General features: G+C 44.4%; 1 protein-coding gene across 2 annotated transcripts; it reads right to left on the reverse strand.

The window, feature by feature from the left end:
• Nucleotides 1–9551: 9551 nt before the first annotated feature.
• On the reverse strand, nucleotides 9552–14275 carry LOC122560987 (uncharacterized protein C9orf40 homolog). 2 transcript variants are annotated; one of them, XM_043712239.1, is made up of 3 exons: nucleotides 13855–14275; nucleotides 12490–12683; nucleotides 9552–11470 (listed from the first exon to the last, which is right to left on the reverse strand). In XM_043712239.1, exons 1-2 carry the CDS (start codon nucleotides 14170–14172, stop codon nucleotides 12507–12509), a joined length of 495 nt encoding a protein of 164 aa, XP_043568174.1. In that variant the 5' UTR covers nucleotides 14173–14275; the 3' UTR covers nucleotides 9552–11470; nucleotides 12490–12506. The 2 variants fall into 2 exon arrangements, with proteins under 2 accessions (XP_043568174.1, XP_043568168.1); XM_043712233.1 differs by having other exon boundaries at nucleotides 9552–12683; nucleotides 13855–14274.
• Nucleotides 14276–14511: the final 236 nt, after the last annotated feature.

The following is a 14511-nucleotide window of genomic DNA, read 5'->3' on the forward strand; positions in this document are numbered from 1 at the left end:
TTCTCTAGTCCGAGGTACAGACAGACGTTTCTGTGGCCAGCAGCGAAAAATCAGAATGGTGTGTTGCTTCCCTGGTGCCAGAACGAAGGATGTCTCAGAGGGTGCAGAATGTTCGCACGGGGGAGAGGGATCAGCAAGAGGTCATTGTACACATTGGAACCAACGACATAGTAAGGGAAAAAGTTGAGATTCTGAAGGGTGATTACAGAGAGTTAGGCAGGAATTTTAAAAGGTCCTTGAGAGTAGTAGTATCTGGATTACTCCCGGTGCTACGAGCTAGTGAGGGCAGGAATAGGAGGATAGAGCAGATGAATGCATGGCTGAGGAGCTGGTTTTTGGGAAAAGGATTCACAATTTTAGATCATTAGAAGTGACCTGTACAAGAAGGGCGGATTGCAGCTAAATTGGAAGGGGACTAATATAATGGCAGGGAGATTTGCTAGAGCTGCTCGGGAGGATTTAACCTAGTAAGGTGGGGGGTTGGAACCCAGGGAGATAGTGAGGAAAGAGATCAATCTGAGACAAGTACAGTTGAGAACAGAAGTGAGTCAAACAGTCAGGGTAGGCAGGGACAAGGTAGGACTAATAAATTAAACTGCATTTATTTCAATGCAAGGGGCCTAACAGGGAAGGCAGATGAACTCAGGGCATGGTTAGGAACATAGGACTGGGATATCATAGCAATTACAGAAACATAGCTCTGAGATGGGCAGGACTGGCAGCTTAATGTTCTAGGATACAAATGCTACAGGAAGGATAGAAAGGGAAGCAAGAGAGGAGGGGGAGTGTCGTTTTTGATAAGGGATAGTTGAGAACAGAAGTGAGTCAAACAGTCAGGGTAGGCAGGGACAAGGTAGGACTAATAAATTAAACTGCATTTATTTCAATGCAAGGGGCCTAACAGGGAAGACAGATGAACTCAGGGCATGGTTAGGAACATAGGACTGGGATATCATAGCAATTACAGAAACATAGCTCTGAGATGGGCAGGACTGGCAGCTTAATGTTCTAGGATACAAATGCTACAGGAAGGATAGAAAGGGAGGCCAGAGAGGAGGGGAGTGACAGTTTTAATAAGGGATAGCATTACAGGTGTGCTGAGGGGGGGTATTCCTGGAAATACGTCCAGGGAAGTTATTTGGGTGGAACTGAGAAATAAGAAAGGGATAATCACTTTATTGGGATTGTATTATAGACCTCCTAATAATCAGAGGGAAATTGAGAAACAAATTTGTAAGGAGATCTCAGCTATCTGTAAGAATAATAGGGTGGTTATGGTAGGAGATTTTAACTTTCCAAACGTAGACTGGGAAATCAGGGGGGCAGAAAGGGGACATGAAATAGCTTTGGCAAATGCAGTTAAGGAGAATGCAAAAGGTTTTGACAAATATGTCAAGGACAAAAGGATAACTAGGTAGAGAATAGGGCCCCTCAAAGATCAGCAAGACAGTGGAGCCGTAGATTGAGGAGATACTAAACAAGTATTTTTCATCAGTGTTTACTGTGGAAAAAGACATGGAAGATATAGAATGGAGGAAAATAGATGGTGACATCTTGAAAAATGTCCATATTACAGTGGAGGAAGTGCTGGATATCGTGAAACGCATAAAAGTGGATAAGTCCCCAGACCTGATCAGGTATACGCTAGAGCTCTGTGGGAAGCTAGGGAAGTGATTGCTGGGCCTCTTGCTGAGATATTTGTATCATCGATAGTCACAGGTGAGGTACCAGAAGACTGGAGGTTGGCTAACGTGGTGCCACTGTTCAAAAAAGTTGGTAAGGACAAGCCAGGGAACTTTCGACTGGTGAGCCTGACGTCGGTGGTGGGCAAGTTGGTTGAAGGGAATCCTGAGGGACAGGCTGTACATGTATTTGGAAATGCAAGGACTGATTAGGGATAGTCAACATGGCTTTGTGCGTGGCAAATAATGTCTCACAAACTTGATTCAGTTTTCTGAAGAAGTAACAAAGAGGATTGATGACAGCAGAGCAGTAGATGTGATCTATATGGACTTCAGTAAGGCGTTCAACAAGGTTCCCCATGGGAGACTGGTTAGCAAAGTTAAATCTCAGAATACAGGGAGAACTAACCATTTGGATACAGAACTGGCTCAAAGGTAGAAGACAGAATGGTGGTGGAGGTTTGTTTTTTAGACTGGAGGCCTGTGACCAGTGGAGTGCCACAAGGATCGGAGCTAAGTCCTCTACTTTTTGTCATTTACATAAATGATTTAGATGCGAGCATAAGAGGTAGTTAGTAAGTTTGCAGGTGACACCAAAATTGGACATGTAGTGGACAGCGAAGAAGGTTACCTCAGATTATAACAGAATCTTGACCAGATGGGCCAATGGGCTGAGAAGTGGCAGATGGAGTTTAATTCAGATAAATGTGAGGTGCTGCATTTTGGGAAAGCAAATCTTAACTGGACTTATATACTTAATGGTAAGGTCCTAGGGTGTGTTGCTGAACAAAGAGACCTTGGAGTGCGGGTTCATAGCTTCTTGAAAGTGGAGTCGCAGTAGATAGGATAGTGAAGGAGGCGTTTGGTATGCTTTCTTTTACTGGTCAGAGTATCGAGTACAGGAATTGGGAGGTCATGTTGCAGCTGTATAGAACATTGGTTAGGCCACTTTTGCAATTCTGGTCTCTCTCCTATCGGAAAGATGTGAAACTTGAAAAGGTTCAGAAAAGATTTACAAGGATGTTGCCAGGGTTTGAGGATCTGAGCTATAGGGAGAGGCTGAACAGGCTGAGGCTTTTTTCTCTGGAGCATCGGAGGCTGTGGGGTGACCTTATAGACATTTACAAAATTATGAGGGGCATGGATAGGATAACGAGACAAAGTCTTTTCCCTGGGGTTGGGGAGTCCAGAACTAAAGGGCATAGGTTTAGGGTGACAGGGGAAAGATATAAAAGAGACCTGAGGGGCAACTTTATCACAGATGGTGGTACGTGTATGGAATGAGCTGCCAGAGGAAGTGATGGAGGCTGGAACAATTGCAACATTTAAAAGGCATTTGGATGGGTATATGAATAGGAAGGGTTTGGAGGGATATGGCCCCGTGCTGGCAGGTGGGACAAGATTGGGTTGGGATATCTGGTCGGCATGGACGGTTTGGAATGAAGGGTCAGTTTACTCGCTGTACAGCTCTATGACTCTATTTAATGGGAAGTTGATGTCAATGTTAACCTCCCTTCCCCTTCCCTTCTTATCCTCCCTGCCACCAACTGGATTCATTCCTCCCACTGACCAACCAGATTGTACCCTCTATCTGTCTTCACCTATCCCTACCTCATCACCCTACTTCCCCCTGCGACCAACTCGTCCCCCCAATATCTGCAGCTTCCTCCACACCCACCCCCAGTCCTGAAGAAGGGTTACACCCAAAACGTTGACTTCTCCGCTGCCTAATGCTGCCTGACTTGCTGTGTTCTTCCAGTCTCCTGCCTGTCTGTTTTGGATTCCAGCATCTTCAGTTTTTTTGTTTCTAACCAGGTTTGTTCCACTGCGAAGTCTCTGCAAAGGATGGCCACTTTGAAGAAGTTCTCTGCCTCCCTCAGACATGCACTCAGTGAGGGACAGTTTCAAGCATAAGCTCTTCATCAAGAATGAGGGAGTGGTCCAAGGGAGCTGAGAGATAAATGGGAAAGGGGTGGGGCTGGGGGGAAGGTAGCTGGGAATACAATAGTCGTTCTTCGTCCAAGTGTCGGGTAGTAAATGTTTGGTGGTGGAGGCGACCCAGGACCTGCATTTCCTTGGTGGAGTGGGAGGGGGAGTTAAAGTGCTCGGCCATGGGGCAGTGGGGTTGTTTCGTGTGTGTCACGGGCATGTTCTCTGAAGTGTTTTGCAAGTAGGCGTCCTGTGTCTCCAATGTAGAGAAGACCACGTCAGGAGCAACTGATACAGCACCACCCTCATTACCTTTGTCCAAGCATAGCCCCCCCCCTTACCACCGTCCAAGGCCCCAAAGGACACACCAACTTCCCTCACCTCCATCCAAGACCCTGCAGGATCCTTCCACATTCATCAGAGATTCACCTGCACCTCCATAGATGTCACCTACTGTACCCGCTGCTCTCGATGTGGTCTCTTCTACATTGGGGAGACAGACCACCTACTTGCGGATCACTTAAGGGAACATCTCCAGGACACACACACACAAAACCACCCCACTGCTCCGTGGCCGAGCACTTTAACTCCCCTTACCACTCCCTCAAAGACATGCAGGTCCTGTGCCTCCTCCCCTGCCAAACCCTTAGCACTCAATGCCTGGAGGAAGATTGCCTCACCTCCCACCTTGGGGCCCTCCAACTACATGGTATCAATGTGGATTTCACCAGTTTCATTTCACCTCCCCTTATCCCAGATCCACCCTTCCAACTCAGCACCACCCTCTTGACCTGTCCTACCTGTTCATCTTCCTTCCCACTCCCCTATTCGCTGCACACTCCTTTCTGACCTATCACCTTCACCCCAATTTCATTTACCTATGGCACTCTCAGCTACCTCCTCGCCCCAGCCCCATCCGCCTAGGGCCATCCCCTCATTCCTGAATAGCTCATGCCTGAAATGTCGATCCTCCTGCTCCTTGGATGCAGCCCGACGGCTTTGCTTTTCCAGCACCGCACTCTTTGACTCCGATCTCCCGTCTTCATTTTCTCCCAGTGCACTCAGTGACACCCTTTCTCACTGCCACAACGCCGTGGCGTCCTCAGGCCTCCAGCTCTTTGACCACACGATGAAACAAACCTGATACTACAGTGTCTAGATTAGAGTGGTGCTGGAAAAGTACAGTAGGTCAGGCAGCATCCGAGGAGCAGGAAAATCAACGTTTCAGGCAAAAGCCTTTCATCAGGAATAGTCCTTCATCGCCTGATACTACAGCGACGTGACGTTCCTCAGCTGCTGTCTTTACAACCATCTCCTCCCTGAAGGCCTCCAGGTAAATTTAAACCCACCTTTAATGCTCCATCCTTGCTATACTTCCACCGCCTCCACAACAGTTCTCTCTCCAGATTCTCCACTCCACCCTCTTGGCTTTGCAGAGGTATCTCCATTCCCTCTCCTCATCCCTCCCTCAGCTCAAAGCCTCAATTTCCCAAATGTGTTGGAGGACCGCTACCATTCTACAGAGAATTCTCCAGCTCAACAAATAAATCTTCGGTTTCATATCCGATATAAACAAAATCGGAAATTTTCAAAAACGTGTGCCCCAGGCTGCTGCCGCCGCCAATACCCATCAGGCCTTTCCAGCCCAATGCGACGTCCAGTTCCGGGTCAGTACCTGGGCCTTCACGACCACGTACTGTGACCCCTAAGTACTCACCCGCACTCTCCATCTCTGCTCTGGATGTCTCCTACACCGCCGCCCCAGATCTGCTGACAACAGCAGTCAGACTGACTTCTGGCTCCGCCCACTCTGCCAGCAAGTCTCAGACATCATTTCCCAGGGTCACCTCTGAGTCCTGTTACAGACCTGCAGCCAGCCCTCCCTCCTCACCCATCCACCCCTACAACGCACCCTCCTCCTCCACCTTTTCCTCTTTACCTTACCCCCAGCACCCATTCCCACACCCCACCCCTCCTCACCTGCACCCATACCCCCACCCCAGCTCCTCCTCACCCACACCCATTCCCTCCCCGCACTGCCCCACCATCCAACTCTCACCCACCACCCAACTTCGCACGCTCCTGCCCCACCGAACCCATCTCATCCTCGCTCAACTCCATCCTCACTCCCTTAGTTCAGGCACTTCCAACCTACATCCACAACACCAAGCACGCTCTCCATCTCTTAAGCAACTTCCAGTTCCCCAGCCCCCAGCACTTTACCTTCACTTTGGATGTGCAGTCCTGATACACGTCCACAGCCCACAAGGATGGCCTCCAGGCCCTCTGCTTCTTCTTCTCCAATGGACCCAATCTAGTCCCCCTCCAAGAATGCCCTCCTCCGCCTCACCAAACTGGTCCTCACCCTCAACGTTTGCTTCAACTCCTCCCATTTCCTCCAAATCAAGGGGGTGGCCCAGATGGGACCCAGCTACGCCTCTCTTTTTTTTAGGTATATGGAACAGTCCCTCTTCAGTACCTTGGGGCAAACACTTTGCCCCAACTCTTCTGTCATTACATGAATGACTGCATTGGTGCAGTGTCCTGCTCCCAGGCTGATCTGCCTACAACTTCCACCCCGCCCTCAAATACACTTGGTCCATCTCAGATACTTCCCTTCCTTTTCTGGACCTCACCATCTCCATCTCCGGTGACAGCCTCCAGACAAGACGTTTACTACAAGTCACAGACTCCCATAGCTACCTGGGCTACACCTCCTCCAACCCATTATCCTGCAAGAACTCCATCCCATTCTCGCAATTTCTCCACCTCCGCAGCATCTGCTTGGACGAGGAGACAACCCACTCGCGAGTATTCCAAATGTCATCTACTTTGAACAAAGTGCTTTTCCTCCCTCTGTCATCCAGACAGTCCTTCACCACACCACTTCCATTCCCTGTTCCACTGCTCTAAACACCTAACACAATAAAGACAGAGTCCCCTTATCCTCACTTGCCATCCCACCAGTCTCTGCATCCAACGAATCATCCTTAAACAGGAAGGTATCAACATTGAATTCCCCAATTTCAAATAACCTCCCTGCCCACCCCCCAACTCCCTTCCCAGCCCCTCCCCCTCCCTTCCACTGCTTCCTGCCACCAATTGGATTCTTTCCTCCCACTGACCAACCAGGTCATACTCTCTACCTATCTTCACCTATCCCCACTTCACCACCCTGCACCCGCCAGCCCCTTGATCTGCAGCTCCCTGGCTTGACTTCTCCACCTCCTGATGCTGCCTGGCTTGCTGTGTTCTTCAAGCCTCCTGCCTATTTTGGATTCCAGCATCTGCAGTTTCTTTTCCCCCCTATCAATGACATGGACTGCTTTCATCACAACTAACCCATTTTCAACTACTCATGGTCCCCGTTATAAGTGTTTTCTTTTTTTCCCTTCGCTTACCATTATCAATCACTTTGTCTGTCTGCCTTTCTCTCTGGGCTCCATCTCTATCTATTTGCTTAATCCTTCCACCACCTCACCCCCTCGTCTTCAGCAAATATAATCTTTTCCTAGCTATGAACAGTTCTGAAGAAGAGTCACTGGATCTGCAGCGTTAATTCTGCTTTCTCTCCACAGGTGCTGCCAGACATGCTGAGTTTCTCCAGCAACGTCTGTTTTCATAATCGATTATCGTGTTGTGGTTACCATTTATATTTGAAATTTATGAACTGAAATTCAACCCTGTGGTGAGATTTGTATCTATATTCCCAGAGCACGAACCTGAGCCTCTAAAGTAGGGATGCAGTGGGAAAATCAACTGTGTCTCCTGATACGTGAAAAAAAGTAGTTACATTCCCTGGAAATTAGAAGACTATTTTTATGTTTTCAAGATAGTGATGTAACCATATAGGTTAGATAGAAACAAATACTGCTGGTCTGGGGTTGAGGGTAAACATTAAAAATAGAATCAGACCTTTCAGGAAATCCATCCACACCCAAAGGGATCACAAACTTTTGAAAAACCCTTCTAGAAACAGCAGTTACTGCTGGCTCCCTTCTCAGGAGTATTAGATAAACAAATGGTGCTAAAAATAGGTAAATCCCTTAGCCCTGATGGCTTGTTAGGATCCTAAAAGAGGGAGCCACAGAGTTACTGGATGCATTGGTTGTAATGTTTCAAAAAAAAACTTGGACTCTGAAGTAGTACCAGAGGATTGAATACAATGTGACACACCCCTGTTCAAAAAGTGAAGCAAAAATCAGCTAACTCTGGGCTGTAATCAATTATTGGAAAAGTATTGGAATCAATTAGTAAGGAAGTAATAGTAGAACATTAGGAAAATCACAATCTAATCAAGTACAGCCCACATGGTTTCATGAAAGGGAAATCATATTTGAATAAGGTATTAGGGTTTTTCAAGGAACTTTCATGGATGGGGGCATGGGGGGGAAACCAGTAAATATGTTCAATTTGGACATCCACAGTATGTTCAGCAAGGAACCTCACAAAATCTTAAGTCAAAAGAGCCCATGGTGCTGGAAGTAGTGTATTGGCATGGATAGAGAATTGGCTAATGGGCAGGAAACAGCAAATGGCGATAAGGGGCTCTTTTTCAGTCTAGTGACCTGTAACTGGTAGGGTTACACATGGGTCAGTGCTGAGACTATAACAGTTTACAATTCATACTAATGACATAGAGAACGGAAATAAGTGTATTGCTAAATTTGCAGATAAGACAAAAATAAGTGGAAAAACAGGTTGCGAGAGGGATACAAACAGTTCACAGAAAGAAACAGAAAAGCAGGAATCGCAACAAATTTCTCTCCGGCACCATCTGCGGAGAGAAAAGTTACTATTTCAGGTGCCAGACCTGTTGAGTTTTCCCAGCAACTGGTTTTTGTTTCTGATTTCTAGCATTCCAGTTCCTTGTTTCTTTTTAAAGAGAGCTGCTGATAGGTTAAAAACATGGGCAGAAGTTCTAAACTGGAGTGTAATGTGGGATAATGTGAAGTTATTCATTTTGCAAAGGAAAACAAAAGATCAGCATTATTTAAATAGATTTTAAAAAAGACTTGAGGTATTTGTGCACAAAACCCATAAAGCTAGCACACAGGTACAGCAAATAATCAAGAAAGTTAATGGAATGTCGGCCATTATTGCAAGGGGAATGGAGAGAGAAGTCTTGCGGGAACCGTGGAAGGTGCTGGTGAGACCACATCTGGAGTACTGTAAGGCATTTTTGCTCCCCTTATTTTAAAATGTATTATTTCATTGGAGGCAGTTCAGAGAAGGTTTGCTAGTATGATCCCAGTTTCAGAGGGATTGTCTTAGGAGTAAAGGTTAATTAGGTAGGGACTCTACTCACTGAAGTTTAGAAGAATTGAGAAGTGAGCTCATTGAAACGTTTAGGATTCTCAACAGGCATGACAAGGTAAATTCTGATGGGATGTTTCCCCTCATGAGAGAATCAAGGATCAGACAGCATGGTGTCAGAATTAGGGGTCACTAATTAAAGACTGAGATGAAGAGGAATTTCTTCTCTGAGGGTTGGGTGTCTTTGGAATTCCTTGCCATAGATAGCAGTGGGGCAGAGTCCTTGTGTATATTTAAAGCTGAGACAGGGAGATTCTTGATTAGTAGCAAATCAAGAGTTACAGGAAAGAACAGGATAGTAGACGTGAGGAGTGTCAGATAAACCAGGATCCTACAGGATGATGGAACAGTCCACAGGGGCTGAAAGGCTTATTTCTGATCTATTACTTATGGTCTTATGATCTCACAAACTATTTAAATTATCAATAATTTTAAAGGAAATTAATAAACAAAAAGAAAACTTTTTTTAAATTAGAAAAGTCATAATATGGATAGTTCAGATCAACACAGGTTAGAGACAGACTTGGTCATTATACTTTTCAGACTTTGAAAACTGAAGACAAATTTTACAATGGCCAAAGCTTCTTCTGAAATAGATCAAATAATGCTAAAGTACTATAAAAATACAAACGTGGAAAATATTTTATTGTTTCAAATATTCAAATTTTGTATAAAATAACACCTTGAATACCCAATAAACCCAGAAGCATGCAGAGGCATCATTAACTTTCCATGCAGATCTTTGGGTTTCCCTTTCAATGTGAATTGTCTGGTTACACAAAATGACACTATTTACAACTGAAATGTCAAATCAGCAGTTCACAAAGAAAATGGAAGCTTAGACATTAACAGATGGAAGGAAAATAAAAGTTAAATGCTCATAACGGAGTTCAACATCTTTAACCCCAACAAGAAACTTACCCTGTCATATTCAGGATTTACTTACATGGTGCACAACAGAAATATTACCCTTTTCCTTTAACAAAAAAATTCAAGTTAGTCATAACAGGAAAGATTTTGACACAGTTCAGAAATGGGAACTACCAAAAATAGCAACAACAAACATGAATGTTCGAGGAGCAACAATAACTCCAATGTCCAATTTTATGTCGGTGATGAAATGTGCATTGCCATCCTTCTGCCCAGAAAGTGTTAACTCAATTAACATTAAAATAAAGTCATAATGAAACTAAGTGTCTAATGATTTAGGACTGCGAAGGCAAAAATGCCCTGGCTCAAAGATATTAACATTTTTCCCAATTGCAGAAATAGGAAGAGTATAAACAGTTTAGATTGCAGTTGTCAGAAGTTACAAAGACATACGTGCCAATAACCCTCTTCACTTGATCATACAAAACATGAACCTGGATAGTGGAGGGTGACACAGGAGCAAAAGGGTGGAGGGAAAAAAATAGTATTTTGGCAAGTAAAAACAAGAGAGATATTCCTAGAATATGAATTCCATGTGTCATATTTATGGCTGACCCCCTTGTATAACACCATTTAGTCGACTCTGAAAAATGAAAATAACTGATGTTAAATTCATTCATGCACAAACCATATAAATTTTCCAGTTTACGAATCATTTTTTGGCAAAATAACTCACTGTATGCCTGTTCTGTAAGGTTAAAATACACTTAATCAGAGATGACCTGGTTTGCTTTTGGTCTGCACTATTACATTAAGGGGACAGAATCACCTTGTAAGATACATTTTTGTTCAAATAATCTGTTTTGCAAAGTAAAATAATGAAAATTTCATTTTCTTTTAAATCTGAATTTTCTTACCCAGGTGGAAATCTTTTTTACAATCTGTTTATTAACTCACTCCAATGATATCACCAATGAAAAGCCCTTCATGAACATCAGATGGGACTATGAATGTAAAGTCCAGGTTTCAATGAAGCCTCCACTTTCATCTTTCCTGAGATAACTCAGCCATTCAAGTCATAGGAAGAATGATACATTCCCTCGTGTGAAAACAGACCATTCAATCCATCGAGTCCACAATAACCCTATGGTGAGCATACCACCGAGACCCAATCTAAAAGTTGTTCTTGGAAATACCAGAATCATGAAACCTATGTTTTCTACGGACTCTGAAACAGTAGTTTCCCAATTAAGTAAACTACATGACAATATGGTACAAGTCTGCAAATACAGAAGTACTTTGAACATAAAGTATTCTCCCTAAGTTTCTTTCTCATCTGATATAATTCGAGTCCATAGTTATTGGAAAAATCACTGAGCAAAACAAACTCCCATTAATAGTTTAGTCATATTAATGAGTTTTGATCCCATCACCACTGGCAAGTTCAGGTAAACTTTTTCTACCTGCATCAACTAATTTTATTACTTTTACCTCATACAATAGAAGAATTTGAAATAATATAGCTACTCAAATATTTAGCAGACCTATTATTAATGTATTAACCCTCAAAACCTAAGGCACAAACTTGCATTTTTTTTTTAAAAAGCAACACTTAATTTGCATTACAAACAAAAACAGAAATTGCTGGAGAAATTCAGCAGGTCTTGCAGCATCTGTGGAGAGAAAAGAGAGTTGGATTAATTTGTGTTACCTTAACCTCTTTTGCTCTCACATGTTATTGTCATTTCGTTGCATTTTGATCACAAAGGCTGGCTGACTGCAACAAAATCAACGTTTCACAGATAAATCACTTCAAAGGCCATTTTTTTGGTTAACAAATCAACTCAGTGGAAGCCCAACAGCATTGAAAGAGTACAAATCAGTTGTGATTCTCCAAGTTAAGACTACTGACTTCAGCTATTGTTTGCTTTTCTCCCCCATTAGCAGCTCAGAATATTCCAAATGCACAATTATACTTTGCTGCGTTATTCTGAGTAACTCATCAACAAAAATTCACAATTCACACTTGAAGGCTGGCCATTTGGAGGAGATACTGCAGAATGCCAGTGCAGTACAAGAGGAATCACATCCAAATGTGGTCAATCCCTTAAAGTGGGAGAGGAGTAAACTGTTTTTAAAAATCACAAATTGCATATTTTAGATAAATTTGTTCACATTTATTAATAATTATTTACCCTGGGACACCCAGTTAGCTTTGTAATGTTTTCGCATGGCTATATTAGCTGTCATGAACCATTAGTCACAATTAGACTTAATCGAAATCCCATCAACAGTTTGAATTCACATTAAAACTGCAGCTTATTCCTTTGCTGGACATTTTTTGGTGCTAAAGCCGGTACCACATAAACCAATAGGAATGTCAATTTTTCAGATTATTTCAACTCTGATAAACATTCACACATTTGTTTACAATGTTAATGAACTGCATCCTGCATATCTGATCAGCCTGGTAATTTTGAAAGCTTGTGGACCTTGAATATTCTCCTCAGCCACACTATAAGAAGATTGCAGAAAATATAGCTCATTCCAACAATCAGCATTTTCAGCAAAAATTAAGGATGCCCACTGCATCTTCATTACCCTTCCCAACCCCCACCCCCAACACACCCTTTCCAGGATAACTTCTAGCCTTATTAATTATTTCAAAATATGCAAACATAATTTTGTTTACATTTTCTTATGATAATCTCAGATGTGCAGCTCCATCTCTATTTCTGCTGACTCATCTGGATCTTCACAATTCATTTCTTCAATTATCTTCGGCTGTCTAAAATCTTCAATCTCAGTCAAGTCAACAGGAGGCAACTGAACTCTCCAAAACTGAAAAGAGTTGTATTGACAAGAAACTTCATCCCCAGGTGCATTCTAGAAGGGAAATAATAAAAAAAAATTTTTAAAACAGTTTCAGTGAATGTGTATAAATCATAATTCATTCAAATCATAGAATCCCTACACTGTGGAAGCAGGCCATTCAGCCCACTGAGTCTACACTGACCCTCCAAAGAGCATCCTACCCATCCCTGTAACCCTGCATTTCCCACAGCTAATCCACCTAGTCTGCGCATTCCCAGACACTACAGGCACATGGTCTAACCTGGTCTAATCACCTAACCTGCACATTTTTGGGCAGTGGAAAGAAATCAGACCATCCAAAGGAATTCCACCCAGACACAGGGAAAACATGCAAACTCCATATCGATAGTCACTCAAGAGTAGATTTGAACCCAGCTCCCTGGAGCTGTAAGGCAGCAGTGCTAACCACCGAGACACTGTGCCACCCTTGTAAGGTCAAAATTCATTTGGAAATGTGAATATCTGTAAACTACATTAACACAGTACCTTAACCACAAAGAACTTTACAGAAGTGTTATTAAGCAAAATTTGAGAGTCAGGTAAGGAAATATTAGGACAAATCATTAAACATTTGATAACTAAGACAGATTTTAAGGGAGAGAGGGGTACATATGTTTTAGAAGGTTAATTCCAGAGTTCAACGTCTCAGCAGTTAGGTCTTGGTTGAGAAGCTTTCTTTATAATTAAGTCACAGGAGGTGGGTGTCACTGACCTGGGATTTCGGCATCTGCAGTTTTTGTGTCTCTCACTACAGTGGCCTCGCATTTCGTTTTTCAAGACTCATTCCCTCCTGCACACTTCAATGAACAAATTTGTGTCCCTTTGCTTGATGGTATTGTGAGCATGAAGAATATTCAGGGTCATGCGGTCAGAGAAGTATCCCTCCATTTATAGTTCACAAGTAACTCATGGTCGCCCAGTGAGGAAACATGGTCTGGCTATGTTTCTTGAAAAGCTTTTGGCAGAGTATTTGCAATTCCCCTTACAAAAGGGGACGGGGACGGGGCATACGTTCTCTTTTTTAATAACAACTCTCTGGCTGGATGCAGAGGTACCTAAAGACCCGCGGTGGCGTGGACAGTGCAGTGCTTGGAAGGTGTCTCTCTCTCACTCACTCACTCTCTGTGTAAGGGAATGTTTGAGTGGAGCAGCTCACAGCCGCCCCTGTGATTGCTGCCTTTACCTGGGCAGCCCCGCTCAGGCGGGAGGCGCGAGCGGGCCACTCTCCTGCACCGCCGCTCGCGCTCCCGCGGTCGCCGTCCCCGGCACCGGCCTCGTGCCGCGCTCCGACCGTGCTGCCGCCATCCGCGTGCCCGGGCCGCGCGCTCCCGGGCCTCTTGCACTCCGGCTCCTGCAGCGGCTCCTGCTGCAGCTTCCTCTTGGCGCTTGCCTGTGCACTCGGCGCCGGCGGCCTGACGCTCCGCTTGCGGTCCAGCGGCAGGGAAACGAAACGCTTGCCGGGCCGGCAACACAGGGTCTCCTCCGCTTTCCTCTTCGACATCAGCCGTTCCGAGTCTCGGGTGCCGTCCTGGTGCAGGCGCCGAGTTCAATCCCCGCCTCCTGCTGCACAAGAGCAGGCTCCGCCAGGCACCGCACAACAAATAAAACTCAACACGCGTCTTAGTACCGCCCTCCAGAGGCGGGAGGCTCAAACCGCACCACAGCAGAAAAGCAAATGTCAAAGGGTTCAAACACTGACTGAGGAAGTGGTTCGGCGTTGGTCTAGTTTTTTTTTAAAAGGACGAGGTATTTTCTAATCAACCTGTTGAGAGATGTTATTACACACCTCGAGAGCAGGTGGGAATTGAAACAGGGCCTCCTGGCTCAGAGGTAGGGACAC

The sequence above is a fragment of the Chiloscyllium plagiosum genome, chromosome 2 (assembly GCF_004010195.1).
Source record: "Chiloscyllium plagiosum isolate BGI_BamShark_2017 chromosome 2, ASM401019v2, whole genome shotgun sequence".
In the NCBI taxonomy this organism is placed as follows: Eukaryota; Metazoa; Chordata; class Chondrichthyes; order Orectolobiformes; family Hemiscylliidae; genus Chiloscyllium; species Chiloscyllium plagiosum.

Excerpts from the sequence above, each read along its gene's own strand:
- LOC122560987 (XM_043712239.1), bottom strand. The coding sequence starts at position 14,172 with ATGTCGAAGAGGAAAGCGGAGGAGACCCTGTGTTGCCGGCCCGGCAAG. Across the intron at positions 12,684-13,854 it reads GCCTGAGCGGGGCTGCCCAG|AATGCACCTGGGGATGAAGT; the intron begins GTAAAGGCAGCA and ends TTTCCCTTCTAG.